At 36.1% G+C, this 21,502-nt stretch overlaps 3 protein-coding genes and 1 pseudogene across 5 annotated transcripts; 2 read left to right on the top strand and 2 right to left on the bottom strand.

Annotated features, from left to right (window-relative positions):
* Positions 1-530: 530 nt before the first annotated feature.
* LOC121246962 (signal peptidase complex catalytic subunit SEC11C-like) lies at positions 531-8,443 on the top strand. Of its 2 annotated transcripts, none has more exons than XM_041145290.1 (8): positions 531-881; positions 1,594-1,706; positions 2,114-2,185; positions 4,556-4,591; positions 6,283-6,328; positions 6,601-6,688; positions 7,318-7,375; positions 7,721-8,443. In XM_041145290.1, the coding sequence occupies exons 1-8, from the start codon at positions 803-805 to the stop codon at positions 7,769-7,771; spliced, it is 543 nt and encodes a 180-aa protein (XP_041001224.1). In that variant the 5' UTR covers positions 531-802; the 3' UTR covers positions 7,772-8,443. The 2 variants fall into 2 exon arrangements, with proteins under 2 accessions (XP_041001224.1, XP_041001225.1); XM_041145291.1 differs by having other exon boundaries at positions 534-856.
* LOC121247470 lies at positions 8,441-11,644 on the top strand (annotated as a pseudogene).
* A 430-nt stretch (positions 11,645-12,074) lies between these two features.
* On the bottom strand, positions 12,075-15,311 carry LOC121246961 (O-fucosyltransferase 13-like). 2 transcript variants are annotated; one of them, XM_041145288.1, is made up of 6 exons: positions 15,095-15,311; positions 14,536-14,612; positions 14,038-14,108; positions 13,842-13,930; positions 12,947-13,168; positions 12,075-12,833 (listed from the first exon to the last, which is right to left on the bottom strand). In XM_041145288.1, exons 1-6 carry the CDS (start codon positions 15,220-15,222, stop codon positions 12,101-12,103), a joined length of 1,320 nt encoding a protein of 439 aa, XP_041001222.1. In that variant the 5' UTR covers positions 15,223-15,311; the 3' UTR covers positions 12,075-12,100. The 2 variants fall into 2 exon arrangements, with proteins under 2 accessions (XP_041001222.1, XP_041001223.1); XM_041145289.1 differs by having other exon boundaries at positions 14,038-14,142; positions 15,095-15,159.
* Positions 15,312-16,666: 1,355 nt separating this feature from the next.
* On the bottom strand, positions 16,667-18,461 carry LOC121246960 (pentatricopeptide repeat-containing protein At1g52640, mitochondrial). Its single transcript, XM_041145287.1, has one exon. It carries the CDS (start codon positions 18,408-18,410, stop codon positions 16,842-16,844), a length of 1,569 nt encoding a protein of 522 aa, XP_041001221.1. The 5' UTR covers positions 18,411-18,461; the 3' UTR covers positions 16,667-16,841.
* Positions 18,462-21,502: the final 3,041 nt, after the last annotated feature.

The following is a 21,502-nucleotide window of genomic DNA, read 5'->3' as shown; positions in this document are numbered from 1 at the left end:
TCTAATCGTAAAGTCGTCGAAAATTGTTTCTGGCTTATTAGAGACGATTTGAGTTGAATTCTGAATTGTAATATTTTGTGGATTTTATTGAAATATATTTGACTTTTTAGATTGAGATGAGTTTAATTTTTTATATTAAAATATATGAAATAAATTGAGATGAATTTAATTTTATTTTAAAAAGTAATTGATGTTATTAATAATTGATTTGAGATCATCTGACTTTGGATAAGAACCAAACACAATCTAAAAGTTGGCTGAATCAGTTGGGAATTTGGGAGTAGGGGTGGGGGTATGGGGACAGGTTGACTGTTGATGCATGGATTTGGAGTCGTTTTATTTCTTATATTTTATATTGTGTATTGTTACGTACAGTTGTTGAATCTATAAATATTGTGTAGTTATTTTAAAAAAAAGTATAGTCTATTATTAAAAAATTAATTTTTTTCATGTGAATCTATATTTATTTATTTTTTTTCAAGTGATTGTACGGTATTTGCGTATATACGATTGTAATTGTCATTTTTTTTTTATATTTTATTATATTTTTATAAATAAATTGGCTGACTCGGCAGCTTCCTGACGTGGCAGCTGCTCATATGTCTGCCCGCTGCCGCATCATCGGATTGACGGTGTCAAAATCAGCAATCTTCGAAAATAAAAGAGAACGAAGTAGCAAGAAGCAGCCATTCGAAGAAGCAGCGGTCAAGTAACTCTCCGGGCTAAAGAAAAGAAGAAAAGAGTGAAGACGTGAGAGAGTCGTTGTGGTGTAAGTGATCAGAGAGAGAGAGAGAGAAGGGAAATGGGGTGGATAGGTGAGACGATGGACTCTATCAAATCCCTTCAGATCCGCCAGGTCCTTACCCAGGCGATCAGTCTTGGTTCTCTCCCTTCTCTCTTTTTCTCCCCCTCTACACCCATATCTATACGTATTTCTGTAGCTATACGTCCTTCTATACCTTTATTTAAAAAAATATGTGCTTCAAATCGTGTTGCATGAGGAACTTATTTGACTATGCTCTGTTCAGGTGCTAAGAAATGTGGGAATAAATTAAAAATTAAAGCTTTGAATGATGTTTACTGTGTCTATACATTAATTTATTGAGTTTCTTTTCTTTAGCCGTTTGAAGCACGTCTAGGTGTATTACGTCTGATAATTCATACTTGGAAAATAAAGTCACGGGCTTGGTCCGCTTTTTGAATGCTAACTCAAAAAACGCTAAATAAAATAAGGAAAAGCAGAAGAATAGGAAGAGAGACAGCGTACTGGTTTTATATTTTGCATGATATATGTAGCTTTTAGATTATTTTTTTTTATCAGTAATGTTAAGCTTTTATATTAAAGCTTGGCAGTAACTTAATGGGTGCCGATCGAGTTAGTTTTTGAACTATGTGCAAAGGCAATATTTAGTTTTTGAACTATGTGCAAAGGCAATATAAAATGATTACCTCGTTCAATTTTTGATAGTTCTAAGCATTTTCCCCATTATTTCATTGCTTTCCCAGAACGAAATACAGCGTCATGGCGTCGATGTTGTTTCCTAACCTCTCTGCATAAAATTCCTTGACATAATTGTTATGCTTTTGCACCAGGCATGATGGTTACTTCTGCTTTAATAATTTGGAAGGCATTGATGTGTATCACTGGCAGTGAGTCCCCTGTTGTTGTTGTAATTTCTAAAAGCATGGAACCTGGCTTCAAGAGGGTAAGTGAATCGAATGTGTGGAGGTTTCAATTATTTTTATCGAAGTATGGTGTTTATCGAGTAGTTTTGGTGTGTCTTGGAATCTAGAACTTTACTTTTTTTTTTTTTCGTAAAACTACTTCGGCAAGAATTGCGTAAGACCCTATACTATTATTAAAGAAGGAAGAGAAGAAAAATCTCTTCTATTCTCATTTCTCATTTCTTTTTTCAAAATTTACAAGGGGTAGTGATTGGTTCTTTCTTTAGCAAAGTATATTCTCATAAAATTGTTTTCTATGATGAGAAGGCAATGGGGGAGAAAGCCATTGCATATATGCATGCAATGTACCAGATTAAACGTATCTATTAACATGTTCAATCCTGTTCTTGGCTTCTTGCGTTGCTTAACAAACTATAACCTCATGCAGGGAGACATCTTGTTCTTACACATGAGCAAAGATCCTATTCGTGCAGGGGAGATTGTTGTTTTCAATGTTGATGTAAGTTTGTTTTATAATTTTTGCCTTTATTTTGCATACTTCAGTGCATTATGATTTTTGCTTTGTTTGTACAGTGTTGATAGGTTTCTAGTAGTGAGCACACTGGGTTAACCGTCTCCATTTTTTTATCAGTAAATAAGGGTTTTATTGATAATAGGCGAAGCCAAGTACATGGGATATATACAAGAGCCACACCTAGGCATGACTGTCTAAAAATACAAGAAAATCTTGTACGTTTATGCCATTAAAGTCTATTACAATCGAGCAATGGAATAAAGTGTGTAGAAAAAAAAGTTTAAACCTCATCCATTATCTGTTCAAGATCCTCAAAGCTCCGACCGTCCCTCTCCATCCACATGCACCACCATGGGCAGGTCGGTATCATCTTCCACATAGCTGCAATTTGAGAATTATCCCGGATTCCTTGCCAACTGGCCAAAAATTCAACAACCCTTCTTAGAATTGAGTCCCACTCTCCCAAATATATCGTTCCATAAACTCATGGCTACATCGCAATGCAATAATAAATGATCCATAGATTCGCCACTTTTCTCACACATGTAGCACTAACCCAATACAATGAAGCAGCGATAACTTATAAAAAAAAAAAAAAAAATGAGGCAGCTTTTCCTTAGATTATCTAAGATGAGAATCTTCCCTAATGAAGCTTTTAAGGGGGCCTTAGTTTTCCATATGTTCTTCCATGAGAATGTTCTTGTAGAGTGTGTCATAAAAGACTTATGGTACAACTGTACAGTAAATCTCCCCTTCTTGGAAGGTGACCATATCATCTTATCCGCTCCTCCAAACATTCTACAAGTGTGTAAAAGATTGAAGAAATCTGTAATGTGTCAATTTCCCAATCTTGGGCAACTCTAAGGAAAATGATGTTCCATTGGGGTGAGCCACTAGAGAGATCCATAAGCTCTGCGAGGCTGCCTTTCTTTGTGCAACGCTGTATAGTATTGGGTAGGCTTCTTTGAGGATTTGATCTCCACACCATATGTCATTCCAGAATTTAATTCTAGAACATCCCCAACTACAAAACGTGTTGATCGATGGAGATTGGTCCAGCCTCTTCTTATATGTTTCCAAAGCCCCACCCCATGTGGTCCATTCACCTCATTCGAGCACCATCCTCCCCACAATCCACCATATTTGAAATTTATGATCACCCTCCATAAAACTCCAATTTCTTTGTGATATCTCCATAACCATTTACCCAATAAAACCTTGTTGAAAACCAACAAATTCCGAATTCCCAACCCGCCTTCGCGTATAAGGTTACAAACCATAGCCCAATTCAAATTTCAGCAAATGAAACTTGAACTCTTCGTCTATTCCCCCCCATAGGGAATCTCTTTGCAATTTCTCTAACCGGTGAGCCACCTTGCATGGTATTGGAAATAAGGATAAGAAGTAAGTAGGTAGGTTGGAGAGAGTACTTTTGATCAATGTAACTCTACCACCTTTGGACAGATAAAGCCTCTTCCAACTTGCTAGTTTGCGCTCCATTTTTTCCAACACCCCATCCCAAATAAACTGTGACTAAAAGGAGGCACCCAATTTTAAACCAACACCCCGTCTCCATTTTTAATCCATAGAACATGGAGGACTAGCATAATTGCTTCATTTAGGAAGTGAATAGTTACGGTGCTGTTGGGTTATCATTTGGTGTCTGCATAGTCATGTTGATCACAGTATAGGCATCCAATACATAAAAGGAATCAGATAGAGCAGCTGAAGGGGTATGCCTTTTCTCCAACTGAGAAGAAATCATGTAACTAATGATATTACTATAAAATGAAGCTAACTTTAAAGCATCCCTTGGGCAATTTTTGTAAGATATGGTGTTATATGGTTGGGACTGGGTGCTAGCAGAAGAACTTCTTAAGTTTTGATCAATTTTTACTCGTATTGCTTTTTATCGGGCATGTCTTACCTGAGTTATGGACATCTTTTGAGTATATATTAAAGAAGAACTGCTTCTTGTTGAGCCATATGCTCTGCTCAAAGAATAAATTATATATTTTTGCACAGGAGCTGGGAGATTCCCTTTGACGGCGAGTGGCATTTGCTTTTATACTCTTTCTTGGCCAGATAAAAGCACTATTTAGTTTTCATGCATTATAGTTGGTTCATTATGTAAGTACCAACTTCGACCTGCAAAATTTCAGGTTTGCAAGCCAATTAAATCTTTATTTATATGAAGATATTATTGCTCTCCTATTTTGCAGTGTTTTAGCATGCATGGATGTCTATGTAACTTTTTTTTTGTTCTTGAGATGTGATGCTTTCTCTCTCCTTCTCTCCCTCTTTCGTCTCTGTGATAATATATAATTTTCCTGTTTCATTTATATAATTTTTCAGGGTCGCAACATTCCAATTGTCCATCGTGTAATTAAGGTAAACACTTTATGCAGACCTTATATGATTGATTTTGATGAAATACTGTGATTAAATGTTATTGTAATGCTCAATGAGATCTCCATCTTAGTGTACTCTTATTGAGTATAAGTAGACTTAAAGTTGGTCTCTACCGTGTTCAACTATTGACTTGTAAGTATATTAGATCCTGTGTATTCGAAATTAGCCAACAGAAGTGCGCAATTGGATGCTTTAATTCATCTGTCGACACCCGACCCATATAGATGATGGTGCTTAGCGGCATGTAATGTTTTGCTTAATTAGGCAAAAATATTGGGCTAGATCAATGTATGAAAACATGAGATTTTTTTATCTGCATTCTTGGTATAGAGTAACCCATAGAATGTTTGTTGTTGCTCATAGGGTTGACTCTGTAGTTCTTGTTCCCTGTAAAATGTTTTTTTGTTACCACCACTAGCCCTTAGTTCAAATGAAGACAACCCCATTTTTTTGCTCCTATTAATTTTGACTGACTTGGTAACTTCTCTCGGTTATTGAAAACTCCCCTCATCCCAACCCCTTCTTTTCTTGTTTAGCAGATGCTCAATTCAACTTAACTAAGCCTTAATTCCAATTTACTTGGGTTGGTATATGGGTTCAATTATATTCTGTGAAGCCGAATAGACAGCAAGCTGACAGCTTATGGTGGAACCCTGCGGGTAAGGGCATTTTCTCAGTTAGATCCTTCTATAAGTCCCTTTCCTATGCCGCAACCATTCAGTTCCCATGGAAGAGACTTTGGAGAAATAAGGCGCCTCCGAAAGCGGTCTTCTTTACATGGACAGCAGCATGGGGGAAGATTCTGACCACTGATAACCTGAGGAAGCGACGGTTAGTTATACTAGATTGGTGTTGCTTGTGTAAGAGATCCGGTGAGACAGTGGAACATTTATTGTTACATTGCGAGATAACTAGAGCCTTGTGGGTGGAAGTTTTCAGTCGAGTAGAGTTATCCTTCGTGATGCCAGCAACTGTGGTTGATCTGTTGGCCAGTTGGACACTTCCAATAGAAGTTCAACAAATTAAGGAGGTGTGGAAAATGATCCCGATCTGTATCATGTGGTGCATTTGGCAAGAGCGCAATGATCGGACTTTTGATAACAAGGAGCAGTCGCCGGAGGAACTTAGAGATTTACTTTTCCGTACTTTATTGCTATGGGCCATTGCTTTAGATTTTAATGGCCTGAATCTACATGACTTTTTAGCTTCCCTTTCGTTAACCTAGATAGGTTCTATCCCCTGTATCCTTCTTGTGTACTTGGGTTTTTGCCTATCTCTATTTATAATATTATCGATTACTTATAAAAAAAAAAATTTTTTTTTGGTAAGTAACTATATTTTCCTAACTGAACCTAATTTTTTTAAATAATTGGGTTTGGGAGATACTTGGAAGAAAGCCAAATTGACTGGGGTTGGTATGTGGAGTCAGTTTTTGGTAAGTTAACTCTGTCCTTGTATAGCACAGTCACTTAAGTACAGTGCTGTTTGTTCTGAAGACCCAGTCTTCTGATACCCATTATCTATAAATGGCTTGGGGATCTCTAGAAAGTTAACTGAGAGTGACATTTTGCACATTCCATTGTTACTGAGCTTTTGCCTTTTCTTTAGTGAGATCAATTAGTTATGATCAGTGTTGTTTAGTGTGTCTAAATCGTTGATTGTTCTTACAGGTCCATGAAAGGCAAGATACTGGCGAGGTTGATGTCCTTACAAAAGGTGCTAGATTTTGGAAAATTAAACAATTTTGTTTGGAATTTAGTGAGCTGGTCCATATAATCTCCCAGGGTCTTAGAATGGGGGTTACATGTGGAGGTGGTCGTGTCATTGTTCATGGGTTTTTCATAGCACATAATTCATACTCTCTCTCTCTCTCTCTCTGTGTACTTGAACACGTTAATTATATTATAACATTGCCTGGTGTATTTTTTGTGAATCATCTGCCATAATGCTAATGTTCTTCCATTGTTATGAATTATTGTCCATCACAGGAGATAATAATGATGATGACGACAGGGTTTTGTATGCTCATCGCCAGCTCTGGCTTCAACAGCACCATATAATGGGCAGAGCTGTAGGGTAAAAACTCTGGCAATACTCTTCATCTTTTGAATGTTTTTGGCTTATACTTGCACCATGTTAGCGTGGAGAACTATGCAGTGTTGCCATGTACACCATGTGATGCATGAAGTCATTGTAATGCACCACGCATATACACACCACCATCCTCCCCAGACGGGGTATATTTCTAGGGCAATTTGGATGTATCATGGTTCTGAAATTATAATTTAGGCCTCGTTTGGGAACCCATCTCAACCTATTTCATCTCATCTCATATCCTTCCCAAACATCACTCAACACAAACACTTTTTAATTTCAAATCTTCAACTTTTTCATCTAATCATTACCTAACCATTACAATTTTCCCGAACTTCCAAATAAAATACAAAAAACAATACAACATTTTCAAATTCCAAAGCAAAAATAATATTAAAAAATAATATTCTAACAATATTTCAACTTTATAATATCTTTATTCAACTTTCTCTCTCTCCTTTTCCAAAACTCAATAAAATATCCTGATAAAATAGCATGCTGAAAGGGTGAATCCCCAAAAAAAAAAAAAGAGCATGCACCTTTTTTTCCCCTCAAATTTGAAAAACAGATCTTCATACATACTACTTAGATTACATTTATGTTGCTGGCAGGTTCCTACCTTATGTTGGCTGGGCGACGATTATCATGACTGAAAAGCCAATTATCAAGGTTTGATTTAAACCCTTTTTGCTTAGTTTTGGTAATTTCCATTTATCTGTAACTGTGGATTTAGACTCTTTTCCTCTTTTTGGTCAGTATCTGATCAATCAATATATATATATATATATATATTGGTTGAAAATAGCATCTGAGCAACTTTGGTTGGCAACTGTTTGTCCTTAGTATCGATAAAATAGTAGAGTTCAACCTTAGAATCCCAAAACTGTGAGTCCAAAAATTTTGATTTTTATTCTTCGCATGAAATGTCGTAATTGGTTAAATCTTTAGAATCCCAAAACCGTGAAGCTATTGAGTTTTGTATGGGAAGTCATATGTGCCATTTCTCTCTTGCAGTATATTCTTATTGGTGCAGTGGGGTTGCTCATTACAACATCCAAAGATTGAAGAATGAAGCAATTTCAAGTCGTGGTTGATCTCCAATCAAAACTGTTTAGCGGCTGCTATCCTCTTCATGAATGTCCCTTGTATGTTGGATGAGTTGTAATTAATGATAAAGTAAACCAGAATAGTTGTTAAGAGCGAGTGTTTTGCCCTTTCTCTCAAATCTTTACCCAAAACGTTGCACTCGGGATAATCTGTTTATGGAGGCAGGATAAGGATACAATACCTTTGCTACTTTGAAGGGATAGGTACTGAAGAAAGCCTTATGGAAATGACAATTTAGGAAAATTATTTGTAAATCTCGAACCATAGTACTTTTATTCATTCTATCAAAAAGTGTTATGCCATTAAACTTGCGTCTATAAACACTACTTTTTATCGACACACGACATAATCTGAAATCTCTGGAACTACTTAATTACTCAACAATTTAGGTGGAGAAAGAGCAAGGATGAGAATGAAAAATCAAATTGGGTTGAGTTTACACGAGGAAATGAGGTTGATAGGTGAGAGAAAAGGGGCATCCAGACTTCGTCGCTAGCGGTTCCAACCTCTTTCCATCCCACCAAATGTTAAAGAGACTATTACTAAAGGTCAAATAAGCTTTGGGTGTCTGCGTGAGCATTCTCTCGACAACAGAACAGCATCGCAGAAACAGCCCCCAACTCTCTCATGTCTAAAACCCTTCTTTCTCGCATTAAACCCCTTCACAGACCCCAACCCAAACCCAAACCCATTTCTTCTTCTTCTTCTTCTCCATTTCCCTTCAGGCCCTACGTCAAACTAGTTCAAGACTGTGTCCAAATCCTCAAAAACCATGAACAATGGGAGAAGTCCCTCGAAATCCACTTCGCCGAATCCCAAGTCCTTGTTTCGGACATTGCCCATCACGTTTTAGACAGAAAACACGATGTAGAACTGGGTTTGAAGTTCTTCGATTGGGCCTCGAAGCGACCGTATAGTTGTTCGCTCGATGGATATGCATATTCTTCGCTTTTGAGGCTTTTAGCGAGGTTTAAAGTGTTTTCGGAAATTGAATTGGTGTTGAAGATTATGAACCTTAATGAACTAAAGCTGACCCCTGAAGCATTAAGTGCTGTAATTCGCGCGTATGCGGATTCTGGATTGGTAGATAAGGCTCTTGAGTTTTATTTTATGGCGAGTAATGCTACGGATCAGTCCCTGTTCACGGCTGATCCGTAGCACACCCTATGTGTCACAAGAGAAGTGAGTTTGGATAAGAGGGAAGTGGGTTTTGTTGGGGGTGTTTTTAGTCATTTTTTCATGGTGTGTTTTGGATAATCCCAAAGGCTGATGCCAATATTTTTTGTTGCAAGAGAGGTAATATTGAGAGTGCTAGCAGGCTTTTCAAGGAGTTGAAATTGAAGGGATTTTTGCCTGCATCGGAGACTTGTGGGGCTATGATATATGGATTTTGCAAAGAAGGGAACTTTCAGGTGATTGATCGACTTTTGGTGGAAATGAAAGACGGGTTTGGATGTTAATGTTCAAGTTTATAATAATATAATCGATGCTCAAAATAAGCATCTCCATATAGTTAAAGCGGTGACAATGATGGGGAGAATGATTGAGAGTGGTTGTCAGCCGGATATTATAACCTACAATACGTTGATAAATGGTTCATGTAAGGAGGGGAAGGGATAAATGGTTCATGTAAGGAGGGGAAGGTTAAGGAAGCTGAAAAACTTCTGGAGCAGGCATTGAAAAGGGGATTAAAGCCGAACAAGTTTACTTATACTCCTCTTATACATGGCTATTGCAGACAAGGGAATACTTAAGGGCCTCAGATTTGCTTATTAAGATGATGGAAGAAGGGGACAAACCCAAGTTGGTGTCTTATGGAACTCTTATGCATGGACTTCTTGTTACAGGGCAAGTTGATGCTGCATTGACAATGCGAGACAATATGATGGAAAGGGGAGTATTGCCTGATGCTGGTATTTACAATGTTTTGATGAGTGGACTCTGCAGCGAAGGGAGGCTTCCTGCTGCAAAGCGGCTACTTGCTGAGATGCTTGACCAAAACATACAACCTGATGAATTCGTTTATACCACTTTGGTGGATGGATTAATCCGAAATGGTGACATTGAGGAAGCAAAGCAACTATTTGAGCTCGCCATTGAAAAAGGAATAGACCCTGGTGTTGTGGGGTACAATGCCATGATAAAAGGCTTCTGCATATTTGGAATGATAAAGGATGCATTCTCATGCATCAGTAGAACGAGGAAAGGGCATCATGCTCCAGATGTCTTTACTTATACCACACTTATTGACAGATACATAAAGCAGAATGACTTGGATGGTGCACTGAGGATGTTTGGGCTGATGCTGAAACAAAGATGGAAGCCAAATGTGGTCACATACACCTTCCTCATTAAGGGGTTTTGCAGTACCGGAGATTCCAATAGAGCTGAAAAAACTTTTAGAGAGATGCAATCTTGTGGTTTGGAACCTAACGTTGTCACATACAGCATACTTATTTGGGAGGTTTTGCAAGGAGTGTAAACTTGCAAACGCAGCCTCCTTTTTTGAACTGATGCTGATGAACAAGTGCGTTCCCAATGACATTACGTTTCATTATCTTGTAAATGCTGATGAACAAGTGCGTTCCCAATGAGCTTCAGGAGAGTAGTAAGTCTATGTTTCTAGACTTTTTCGGAATGATGATGTCTGATGGATGGATGCAAATGACTGCGGCATATAATTCTATTATTGTTAGCCTTCGCCAACATGGAATGGTTAAAACTGCTTTATAGTTACGAGATAAGATGATCAGTAAGGGCTTCCTTGTGGATTCTGTTTCTTTTACTGCCCTGCTGCATGGTATTTGCTTGGAAGGAAGATCAGAGGAATGAAAGGAGATTATCGCCTTGCAATTTGAACGAAAAGGAGCTCCAAACCGCTGCCAAATACTCCCTTAAATTTAAACCAATACGCAAAGTCATGGAAGGACGTCTGAGGCTCCACTTACTGTACAGACATTGATTGAAGACAAGAAGTCTAATGATCCACGAGTGGAAGATCCAAAGCCTCAGTGCGGTGGTAAAAACCGAAAGACCTCATCTTGGTCTGTCAAAATCTGGGGATCTTGCCTCACAATTGTCTGGAACTACATTTAGATATTAATGAGCCACTTATATGATAGTCTCGAAATCTTTACTCTCTCATTCATCAGTGTGAGTTTCAAACACAATCTGCTGTAATGTGATGGATAAACATGTAGTATGAAGAGGCTCTTGGGGTTCCACGACTACATGGTAAAATCTTGGTAGGGAATTTCTTATTGGACCGTTGCATTTATATGTTGATTAATTTATTTTGAAGTTTAGATATAGCTTCTTTTGATATTGAATTAATCTCAGTTTATGGTTCTTGTGCAGGCAGTTTGCTGCCATTCAAGAAGTGAAATCAAATAGCTGCTCATACTCCATTTCCGTTCTGTTTTACTGTACGTTAACTGTCTTGTTATACAAAGGCAACTTCACGATATCGGAGCAAATCTTTATATTAACATGATAGTGAAGCAGACTTCGACTTTCAAATTTTGAGGTATGCACCTTTTTTTTTTTTTTTTAATTTCATCTCAATTGTATGCCAAATAAATTGAATGTCTAGAAATTCAAGGAATAGGATTATTGAATAGATGAATTGATTTCATGTACTCGATTATTAAATCATAATTATGTGTGACATACAATGCAGATTGACAAAGAGAAAGTTCTTTAATGGTCGTCAGTATGTTTATATCTTCTTCAAAATGTTTCTTTTTTGAGATGAAATAAAAGGTGAAGCAGTTGGTGCTTTTGAAAAAAAAAAATGCATTTAAATAGATGGTGTTCTTGATTTTTTTTTTTTTTTTTGATAAGTAGATAGTGTTCTTGAAAAGAGTTTTGCTATATACAAGCAAGTTTGCGTACTAATCTGTGTACTAATATTGTTGCCTTCATATTCTAAATTTAAATTAGCATTGTTTTCAATAAAATCTACTTTTTGATCAATCAGATTGAATGGATGCGCGTATTAGTACGCAAAATCGCTTACAATTAAATTTTTCCTCTAGAAAATGATATCACTTGATACTTTAAAACGTGACGTCGTTGGAAACGGCGATGTACTCAGATGCCGTTCTTCATCTATGGACGACATTTTCATTTGGTTTCAACTTTCATGTTTGTTTTTTTTTTTCTGGGCAAAAAGATGGGAGCACCCAAAGCAGTACCCGACTTGCTAGAAATTGGACAAGAGGACTCTAAACAACTGGAAGCCACAAACACTCTTAATAAAATCTAAGATGAATCCTTAGGCGAAAATCACAAGGTAAATTCACAAAAACAGTCGGGCAAAGCAGACCCTCTTCCCATGACATAATCATCTCTGTGAGCCTTCCATAGGGCTTGCATCAAATCTTTCCCTCTAAAACCCTGTGAAGTGAACTCTGCAAAAGCTCGTCTGCTTAAAAAAAGAGTTTTGTACAACCCCTTCAAAGCTCTCATTGCCGCAACCATCTTATCCATATTTCCAAAATATGTTGCCACATAAGAATCACTGTTAATAGACACGTGATAATCCAATGCGGCTTTTGTGTTCCCATGCATACTCGTGAAATCCTCTCCAGTAAGGAGGCTAGACTTGGTAACTACATTGGTGTAAACAGATGTTAAACCTTCAAGTTCCATCAGACCATCCCCAGCTGCGAGATATATATTTGTGTTTGTGGGAATGGAAAGTGCTTGAAGTATGAAGGCCGTTTCATTAGGGGTAAGAGGACACCTCCCTCGTTTTCTCCAAATGCGAGCCAACTCTCCAGTCCATGGTTTTCTATCTCCTCGTGCAGCCTCAATGGTGTTGATGGAGGCAGAAGAAAGGCCCGAGTATTCGCATCGGCTGTATGCTACCATGTCAGGTTCGAAACGAAGATGAAGTGAGAGAAAGGGTTTGGGTATGGCTTCTAGAAGCTCAGAGGCTTTCTTCTTCAAGGATCTTGTGAGGCGCAATGCACTGTAACAAGCTTGACAAAGGGCAGCTTTAGCATATAGAGGATACCTACAAGATGTAAAAAGTAGAGTTTTAGGAATAAAAGTGAAATGTATTTCTCATTCTTGGCAGTAGGCTTCTAGCATCACTGAGAAAAAAAAGACGGCACCATAAGGAAATACCTGTCTCTTCTTTGGCTCATTGCCGGTGTAATTGAAATATAATTATGTTCCAACAATGATGGAAGAACACTTTCAACGTAATCAAATTGGCCTCGGCGTTTGCTACAGTCTACTCGAAAAGGCTCTTTCGATGCAATCTCTGATGGCAACTCTTTCACAACCTTAACAAAGCCATTCATCTGGCGAATAAAGTATTCGACATCAAATACATCTGCAAAGCCGCTGAGATCAAGATAATTGGTTATACGAGGATAGTGCCTAAAAAACACCCCCCCCCAAAAAAAAAAAACATAAAATGCTCTGGAATTCTTTTCACCTCTGCCAGATAGGGATCGTACAAAAACCACACTTACAGATTACGAGTGTGACACAAAGAGGGTATTCTCATTATTAATTAATGAACAAATGATAAATTAATTAAACCCCTTGGGGTTGACTCAAGTGGTAAAAGCCTTGATTTTGGTGGTATACTCCCCCCCTTTAGGTCTAAAGTTCAAGTCTTCTTGGGTGCAAAATATTAATAGGGACCTTCAGATTAGGGGAATTTCCCCTTGAATTACTCGAAGTGTACTTGCAGGAAATTCCTTACCAAGGTGCTGAGGGCCTGTGCACTCGTGGAATTATTCGGTATTTTGTTTTCAGACACCCGGTGCCAAAAATTAAAACATAAATAACTATACAAGATCTGCACAAATGTAAAACCACAGAAAAACTACGAATAACCTCCATTCATTACTTCACCATTGTCTAAGATGGGTCGCAACACTCATATACTGCTAGTTGCTTCTAAACTGCAAACAAATTCTTGCAAGCATAACAACACAATCTTATAGAGCTCAGTGGCTCAATGCCCAGAACAAACCCAATGTCAAAGATAAAGGCATATTACTATTACCTTGATTCATTCCAATATGCAGCCACTTCAAACTTTGGCAAAACCAGGGTTGCATTTAACAGACGTGCAATACTAACACCATCGCACAACTGCACTCAACAATAAGTATCATTCCATTGTTACAAAGCAGCAAGTAAAAGTGACATTTTTCCTCAGATCTGAAAGTTGTAATTACAAAGCTCATCTGAGCACTCACATCTCTTCGCATCTGATTGAGGCCACCATAGCAATCCACTCGGATATATCCATTAGTCTCTACTGGCAGAGCTGCAGCATTTCAACAAAAAACCAATGCAATAATCTGCAATGAACGCCAATTAACATTTCCTCAGAATTATTGAAAAAATGAAAACCCTACCCAACCAAATTTCTAGCTCCAACCCAAATATAGTACAAGGTTTTAGAACTCTTGAAAATTCCAAAAATTTTCAGAAATCAAATATGTATAATCATTGCTCGGTAATTCTCAAAACTTAAACAGAACAATTATAGACTGTCAAAGCGCCCTCATTAAATTCTTTATATAAGTTCTTTGATTCCTCTTGGATCTTAACAAATAATACTCCATACTTAGCAAAAGAATCTAATATTCCACAAAATCTATTTGCAGGCTACCCAACAAATCCAATATAGGTGACAAAGATCCAGGATACATTGTAACAATAAATAAAAGTGAAGTTAAAGCTCCACTTACCAGTTAGATCTCCTTGTAGCCACCACTTGCAAGGTCTCCATTCAACGATTCTCCGGACAGTCCATATATCTGATTTTCTGCATGAAAAAAAAAAGCTCATATATCGAAACAAGACCCAAAGAAACCAAATTTCAACCTCCAACAAAAATAATAATAAGAGAACGGAAATTTGACTCTAATGCCCTACCCTAGTTTAGCTTTCTATCCATTGACAACCAACCTCTACTAACAGGGAATAACTTACTGCTCCAATCTCTTCTCTTTTCTTCTCTCAAACTTTCTTAAAAACAAACACAAAATTCCAAGGAAAGAAAAAGCTATCAATATTTTGTCTCTGAGAAACAATAGAAAAATACATCCAATTAATTGACTTGGGTACAAAAATGTCTGGGAATTATAGTCACTTCTTAATACGGTCCAAAGATAAGTTAAATCTACCCTGAAAAATCTCGTTTTCTTCCATTTTCCTACACTTTCCAGTCGGGCCATAAACAGCAGGAACTAGAATACAATACAAAAAAAAAAAAAAGAAGGAAAAGAAAAGGAATTGAACGCTTACAGAGGTGAATTGAAAGGAAGTGAGATCTGGGAGAACGGAGAAGAAGGGGCAAGCAAAATGATAGCGAGAAGGAGAGCAAGAGAGACCACTAGAATGGTAAACAAGGATTTCACTGACAAAGCCACCATTTTTGGCGTTGGAAATGAAACCTACATACAGATACAGAGTTTGTGCAGTTACAGGCGAGATTGGATCTGAAGGAGGCGAATTATTTGTATAGTTGTTTGTTCGGATTGTAGAGACAACTGTTTGGACCGGCGAGAAAGTTTAGTAGCTCGCTCGGTTTATAAAGACATTGGACCGGGGTTTCCGTCCTTTGCCAGTTTGCTGGACGATTTTAAACCGGTTCATTCCAGTCTGATTGTAATTTGTAGAGACGACTTTTGTTTTTTTTTTTTTTTTTTTAATTTAAGAAAATAGAAGAATAAGACATCAAGGTGGTTCTTTCCGGGTCACCCTGAATGCATGGAGTAAATTGGATGGGGGAGAATAGAGAAGAGGAGAGAGAGAGAGAGAGAGAGAGAGAGAGAGAGAGAGAGAGAGAGTTCCAAATTCCAATTAGAAAGAACATCATGTTTTGTTAGATCATGCATGCATTGGAGACTTTGTACAGTAAAAAATATTGGAATTATTTGGGTCATGATGGAATGATCTCGATGGCTAGATTCAAGTCGAGTAGTTAGAAATTAAACCAATTTTATATATTTTTTATTTGGCCACCTAATCAATTTAATATTTCAGAGATGAACTCTTTTTCTTTTACAAAAATATAGAAAACTTCACATATGCAACTTTTCCTCCATGTATTAATTAAGAATAGTAGAAAAAATGAAGGACGGAATATGCAATTCCTTACTTTATTTGGCTCGGGTGAGAAAATTATTTGAGAAACGGGTAATTTCAATAGAATGTGTAGTTATGGACAAAGTTGTACTATTATCTTGATCTTAATCTTAATGGTATTTACCTTCTTCTTCACAGACGAAGATATATTAGGGTCTTAACTAAAAGATTTTTGTCATTTTCAGATGAACTGGAAATGCATGTGAGCACTAGTTACAACAACTGTATCAATAATCCTTGGCTGTTTCTCATTTCTATGTACTTACATATATATATATATATATATATTATATGGGAAAACGTAGAAAGAATAAAAGAAGAATTACCGGATGTATCCAGCACACGTGACTCCTATTCAGTGTATGTTTTGCAAGGGATGGACCATATCATGGTTAGATTTAGTCAATATCATTGTATCATTGGTATCATTTTCTTTTCAGATGTGAAATCTCATTGCTTCTTAGCACTACCATGACTGGAAAAGTTTTCAATGCATCAAGTAACAACCACTATTGGAAACTCAAATATTTTAACAACCGTTTCTTGTCATCAAGAAGCTTATAGACGCGAGGTACTATTGCTAATTGTTCACCTTTGTTTTTTACCGACCAAAATGCAATCCTAGGTTAAGTAACAAGGGCTTTATCTACTTATTTTGCATGCTTGAAAGTTCCAATTAGATATCCTAGAACAAATCATTGACCTAACATAGACAAGCAGACCACAAGATATGTGTAAATATACTAAACATGTAAAACGTACTTGGAAAAAAAAAAAAAAAAAATTGGAAAGAGATACAAATAAGAAAAGGGAACTACCGCTGAGACTTCACGCACAGAGTACTCCTAGAAAAAATATCACCACTTCATGTAAACAATCCAAGATGCTCATGGCCCTTAAATCTTTACTCGCTTTCAAGATCTGTCTCCTCAATTCTTGAGGTCTTACAAGCCTTATTACCTCTCATCATGCCTGCCTGTTCCTGTATTGAACAGGAAGTGCTTCGGTCCATTTTATCTGCAAGTATCTCAATACGGTCCAAGAAACCTAATCCCAACAGACGGTTCCTTAACAAATCGACGGTAGAAGTATACGGTGGTATTCCTTCATCAATCATCCTCTCAATATACTTACATGCCTCCTCTAGTTTACCTTTCTTCTGGCATAAGCCATGAACCATGACAGCATATGTTGAAACTGAAGGATAAAACCCTCTCTCCCCCATACTTTCCCAAACTGCAGTTGCCCTGTCAAATCTTCCTACCCTGATTAGTAATTTGAGCGTCATGTTATAGGTATGCCGGTCTGGCATGCAATTGTATTTCTCCATCTTAGAAATCAACCTAAGAGCCATATTCACTTCACAGTGATCACAATGGTAAGCCAGAATGGTATTGTAACTCCAACCATCCGGTCTAACTCCCCTCTCAATCATTTCATCTAAAAGTTGGTAAGCCTCATCTACCCTTTCATTCTTACAAAGTTTCTTGATAATGCAATTGTAAGTATAAACATTAGGTGAAATATTATATCTCTTCATTCTATCAAGAACCCTAAAAGCCGAATGTATATCATTAGCTACACAATACGCTCGGATGAAAACCGAGTAAGTACAAGCATCAGGGTCAACTCCTTGAGACCCCATCTCCCGAAACATCTTGTACGCTTCATCCACATCCCCACCTTTGCATAGAGCCTCCAACAAACTATTATATGCTGAAACATCCACCTTACATCCTCGTTCGAGCATTTCATCGAACAGCTTGCGCGCCTCATTTGGCTCGCAGATATCTCCCCATCCTCTCATCAAAATGGTATAAGCTTTCGCATTCAGCACGAACCCACTCTTTACTTTATCAAAAAATTGTTGGGCCTGCCTCACGTGCTTCCTTTTGCATAACACATACAAAAGCTGGTCAAGATCATCAACTCCCGGCTTGATATCAAAATCAACCATTCTATTGAAAGCTCGAATCGCATCTTCCGGAAGATTAGCTCTACTATAAACTTTAAAAATAACCCAGAAAATTTTTGGATTAATCTCACAACAACGAGCCTCTCTCATTTCTATAAGAAAATCCCATAATATAGCAAACTGCTTACTACTTCCCAGGATATCAACCAAGATCTGATAGTTCTCAAAATTATGCTCAAAGCCCGGAATTGTTTTAGCCCAAAGAAAGAACCTGTGAGCAGAGAACCCAAGATTCTTGCACCTCTTCAAGACCTGCTCCACCAAGTTTGTAGACATTTGAGTTGAGAATGTGTCGAGGGAGAGTTCTAAGTCGTCATGAGGGTTCCGATGGTCACTGAGTATTCGAGAGATCTCGTTGACAAGGTGTGGTAATGGTTGGTCTGAGAGTGGTGGATTGTGCGAAGAGAAAGGCCGGAGACGTTGGTGTTGGGGTTTGTGAAGAAAGTGGAGGACAGAATACAGGGTTTTTGGTTTACAGGAGACGGACCTTGTGGCCATTGACACAGTTTTTTGTGCACAGAAAATAGATTCATACTGTCTGATACTGATGTGAGTGAAATCTTAACGCGAAATATTAAAGAAAAAGAAAAAAAAATGTATTATTTTTTAATTCTTATCGTGTTGAAGAATTTATTAACCTTTTTAAGTTAATTATTTCAAGATATTATACTTGTCGAGTAATTAATGTGCAAATTCTAAGTATTTTTTTTTTTAAAGAAAATAGAGTTTATCATTAAAAATAAAATAGAATTCTTAGGGCTTGTTTATTTTCAAAGATGAGATGAGATGAGTTGAGATTAAAGTTAAAAAGTTGAATAAAATATTGTTAGAATATATATTTTTATATTTTTTTTATTTGAGATTTGAAAAAGTTGAATTGTTTATTTTATTTTGTGTTGGGATTTGAAAAAATTGTAATGATGAGATGAGATGTTTCCTGAAAACAAACGAGGCCTTAATTTATCTACATTTTACGAAAGAAATGTACGAAAGTTGTGCGCCTTCAATAACACATTTATAAATCCCATCATGCATAATCCATGTAATTGTAGTAATTATAGAGGCACTATCTTCTTCTTTTCTTTTCTTATATATATATATATATATATATATATATATAACATTTTTATAAAGTAACTTATGACATAGGATCTTAAAAATAGCTATAAAAGAAAGTTGAAATTTGAATCCAATTCTTTTGCTTTTGCTCTCATATTTGCCACTTTGTCCTTGGTTATTATATCATCATATCAATTATCATGACTGCCAAATTCCTTCCCACAGCCTAAATATTAATACACACATTATTTGCTATATATGCCTTGAATCTCTTACTCCTAGTGGAAGCGCCTTTTTAGCTCCAATTAAATTAAAAGTAATGCCAGTTACAAGTTTTAAATAGATAAATTACATGTAAATTATTTATAAAAAAGTGAGTTTTACTAATAAAAACTAATATCTTTTACACTTTTAAGGTAATATCTACTTTTTTATAAGGACTTGCATGGAGCTTGTCTGTTTGAAACTTACACAAATCATTTCTTTTAAATTAAATTAATATAATTACTTATGGAATACGCAGCCTACACCGCCCAGTAATATGCAGGAATCAAGCCTCTTAGTTGTGTTTGTTACAAAAGAGAAATGTTACACCACACACCAACATATGATTTGTCATTTTTATCATTCTATTTAAACACACATGTTGATATGCAGTGTAGATGATGATGAGTATAATTTTTTGTTACAAAATTGTTAGAACTACCTAAGCTATCTGTACAGTGAACTTAGGTGATGGTGAAGGTGAAGAGGTCGTAAGTCCTTCAATTCAAGGATAAGGTAGCTGTCTCGAATCAGCTCAAAACTTACAAATTAGACTATGTTTGGTTAGTGAGGTATTATGAGATTATCTCAAATTATTTCACTACTATTTATTATTTTTTTATTATTATTTATTATTTATTATTATTTTATTATTATTATTCACAAATCATCTAAAATTATAGGCTTCATCAATGCATTGAGAGGTTTGTAGGTGGGCGATGGGGAATATATGAGGCACCATTCATTTTATTATTATATTTTTAAACAAGTTTTCTATTTTCTTTAAGGCGAAGGATGGAAAGTTACGGTGGTTGATTATCCATACTGGTCGAGCGGATTTGATGAATGGACCAATTTGTGGGCTTGCGTTGCCCAATCCATTGTTAGAGAAATTGAAGTTTTGTGTAACTTCAATTGATCTGCTTCGAACAAGCATGCATAATAAGAGAAAGAATGCAACACAAATTGAAAATTTTATGTGGGCCTTAATCTCGCGTCAAAATCAGGTCGAAGAAAACGTTGACCTCTTTAGTTTTTTTTTTTTTTTAACTTATATCACAAGTTTTAATTACGGGAGATTTGATCTGAAAACTTTCTTTATAACTCAAATTATATATGTTAGATCCACGAAAATTGAAAAGTGTGTACTCCAAAACTCTATTTTTTTTAACTCAAATGAAGCTTCTAGACACCTCTCACTCCCCTGTTTTTACATCAAGTGTGAGGACTTCTTTTTGAAAAAGGCTAGTGTGTCTTTATGTTTGACCGTTAGTGTATTTTATTTATATTTTTTTAAAATATTTGAAAAAGTTACTACCATTAATGAATTTGTGTACTTTTTAAATATATAAAAAATTGTAGATCTAAGTAGCGGTCACGCCTGGCAGTAAGAACTAGACGGTATAGTAATACTTTTTTTTTAAAAAACAAAAAATGCTTTTATTGTAAAAATGTATATATATATATATATATATATATATATGAATTAATCGTAAAAAAGCTACAGATCAAGGTTGATTATGCCGTTTATGCAAAACAAGTATTGGGACCTTGGACATAAGCCATTACTTTTCTTTATATATATATATATATATATATATATATATATATTACATTTTGTGCATTGATGAATAAAAATCAACTCATTTAAAGTACATTCAAGATTTTGAAGTACAAGAAGAGAAAGTTAATCTCACACTGATACGGCTCTATTTGGATGTTAAGAATATCTCAGATCATTTATAAATAGTAGTGATAGTTTATAAATATTAGTAAACTAATTGTGAATAGTTGTAAAGTAATATAAAAATATCCGAGAACAATTATGTTCTCTAATTGTTTATAATGTAAACAAGACTCTTTATATAAAATCTTCATCGTTATAATATTATCTTAAAGCATAAAAAAAACTCTTTATATAAAATCATCGTCACTATAATATTGTCTTAAAGGGAAGAAGGGAAAAACTTTATAAGCTGTCTAACAGCAGCAAGTTAATATTTTGAATACCGTACCGGTCAAAGTACTGGAACGAAATATTTCGATACCGGTATCGTTTCGGGATAGCGTTTCGGGATAACGTTTTGGGATAGTCGATCTATAAATAAATTATATATATAAATATATATAAAAATTATATTCTAAAATAATAGTCTATATATAAATAAATTATATACAAATACATATATATATATATAAATTATAAATAGTCTAGTCTAAATTGAGGGTTAAAAAATAAGTTTGTAGTTTGAAAAAACGAAAAAAAA

The sequence above is a fragment of the Juglans microcarpa x Juglans regia genome, chromosome 1S, assembly GCF_004785595.1.
Source record: "Juglans microcarpa x Juglans regia isolate MS1-56 chromosome 1S, Jm3101_v1.0, whole genome shotgun sequence".
Taxonomy (NCBI): domain Eukaryota; kingdom Viridiplantae; phylum Streptophyta; class Magnoliopsida; order Fagales; family Juglandaceae; genus Juglans; species Juglans microcarpa x Juglans regia.
The sequence above is the reverse complement of the archived record's forward strand: the minus strand, read 5'-3'. Positions and strand labels throughout refer to the sequence as shown.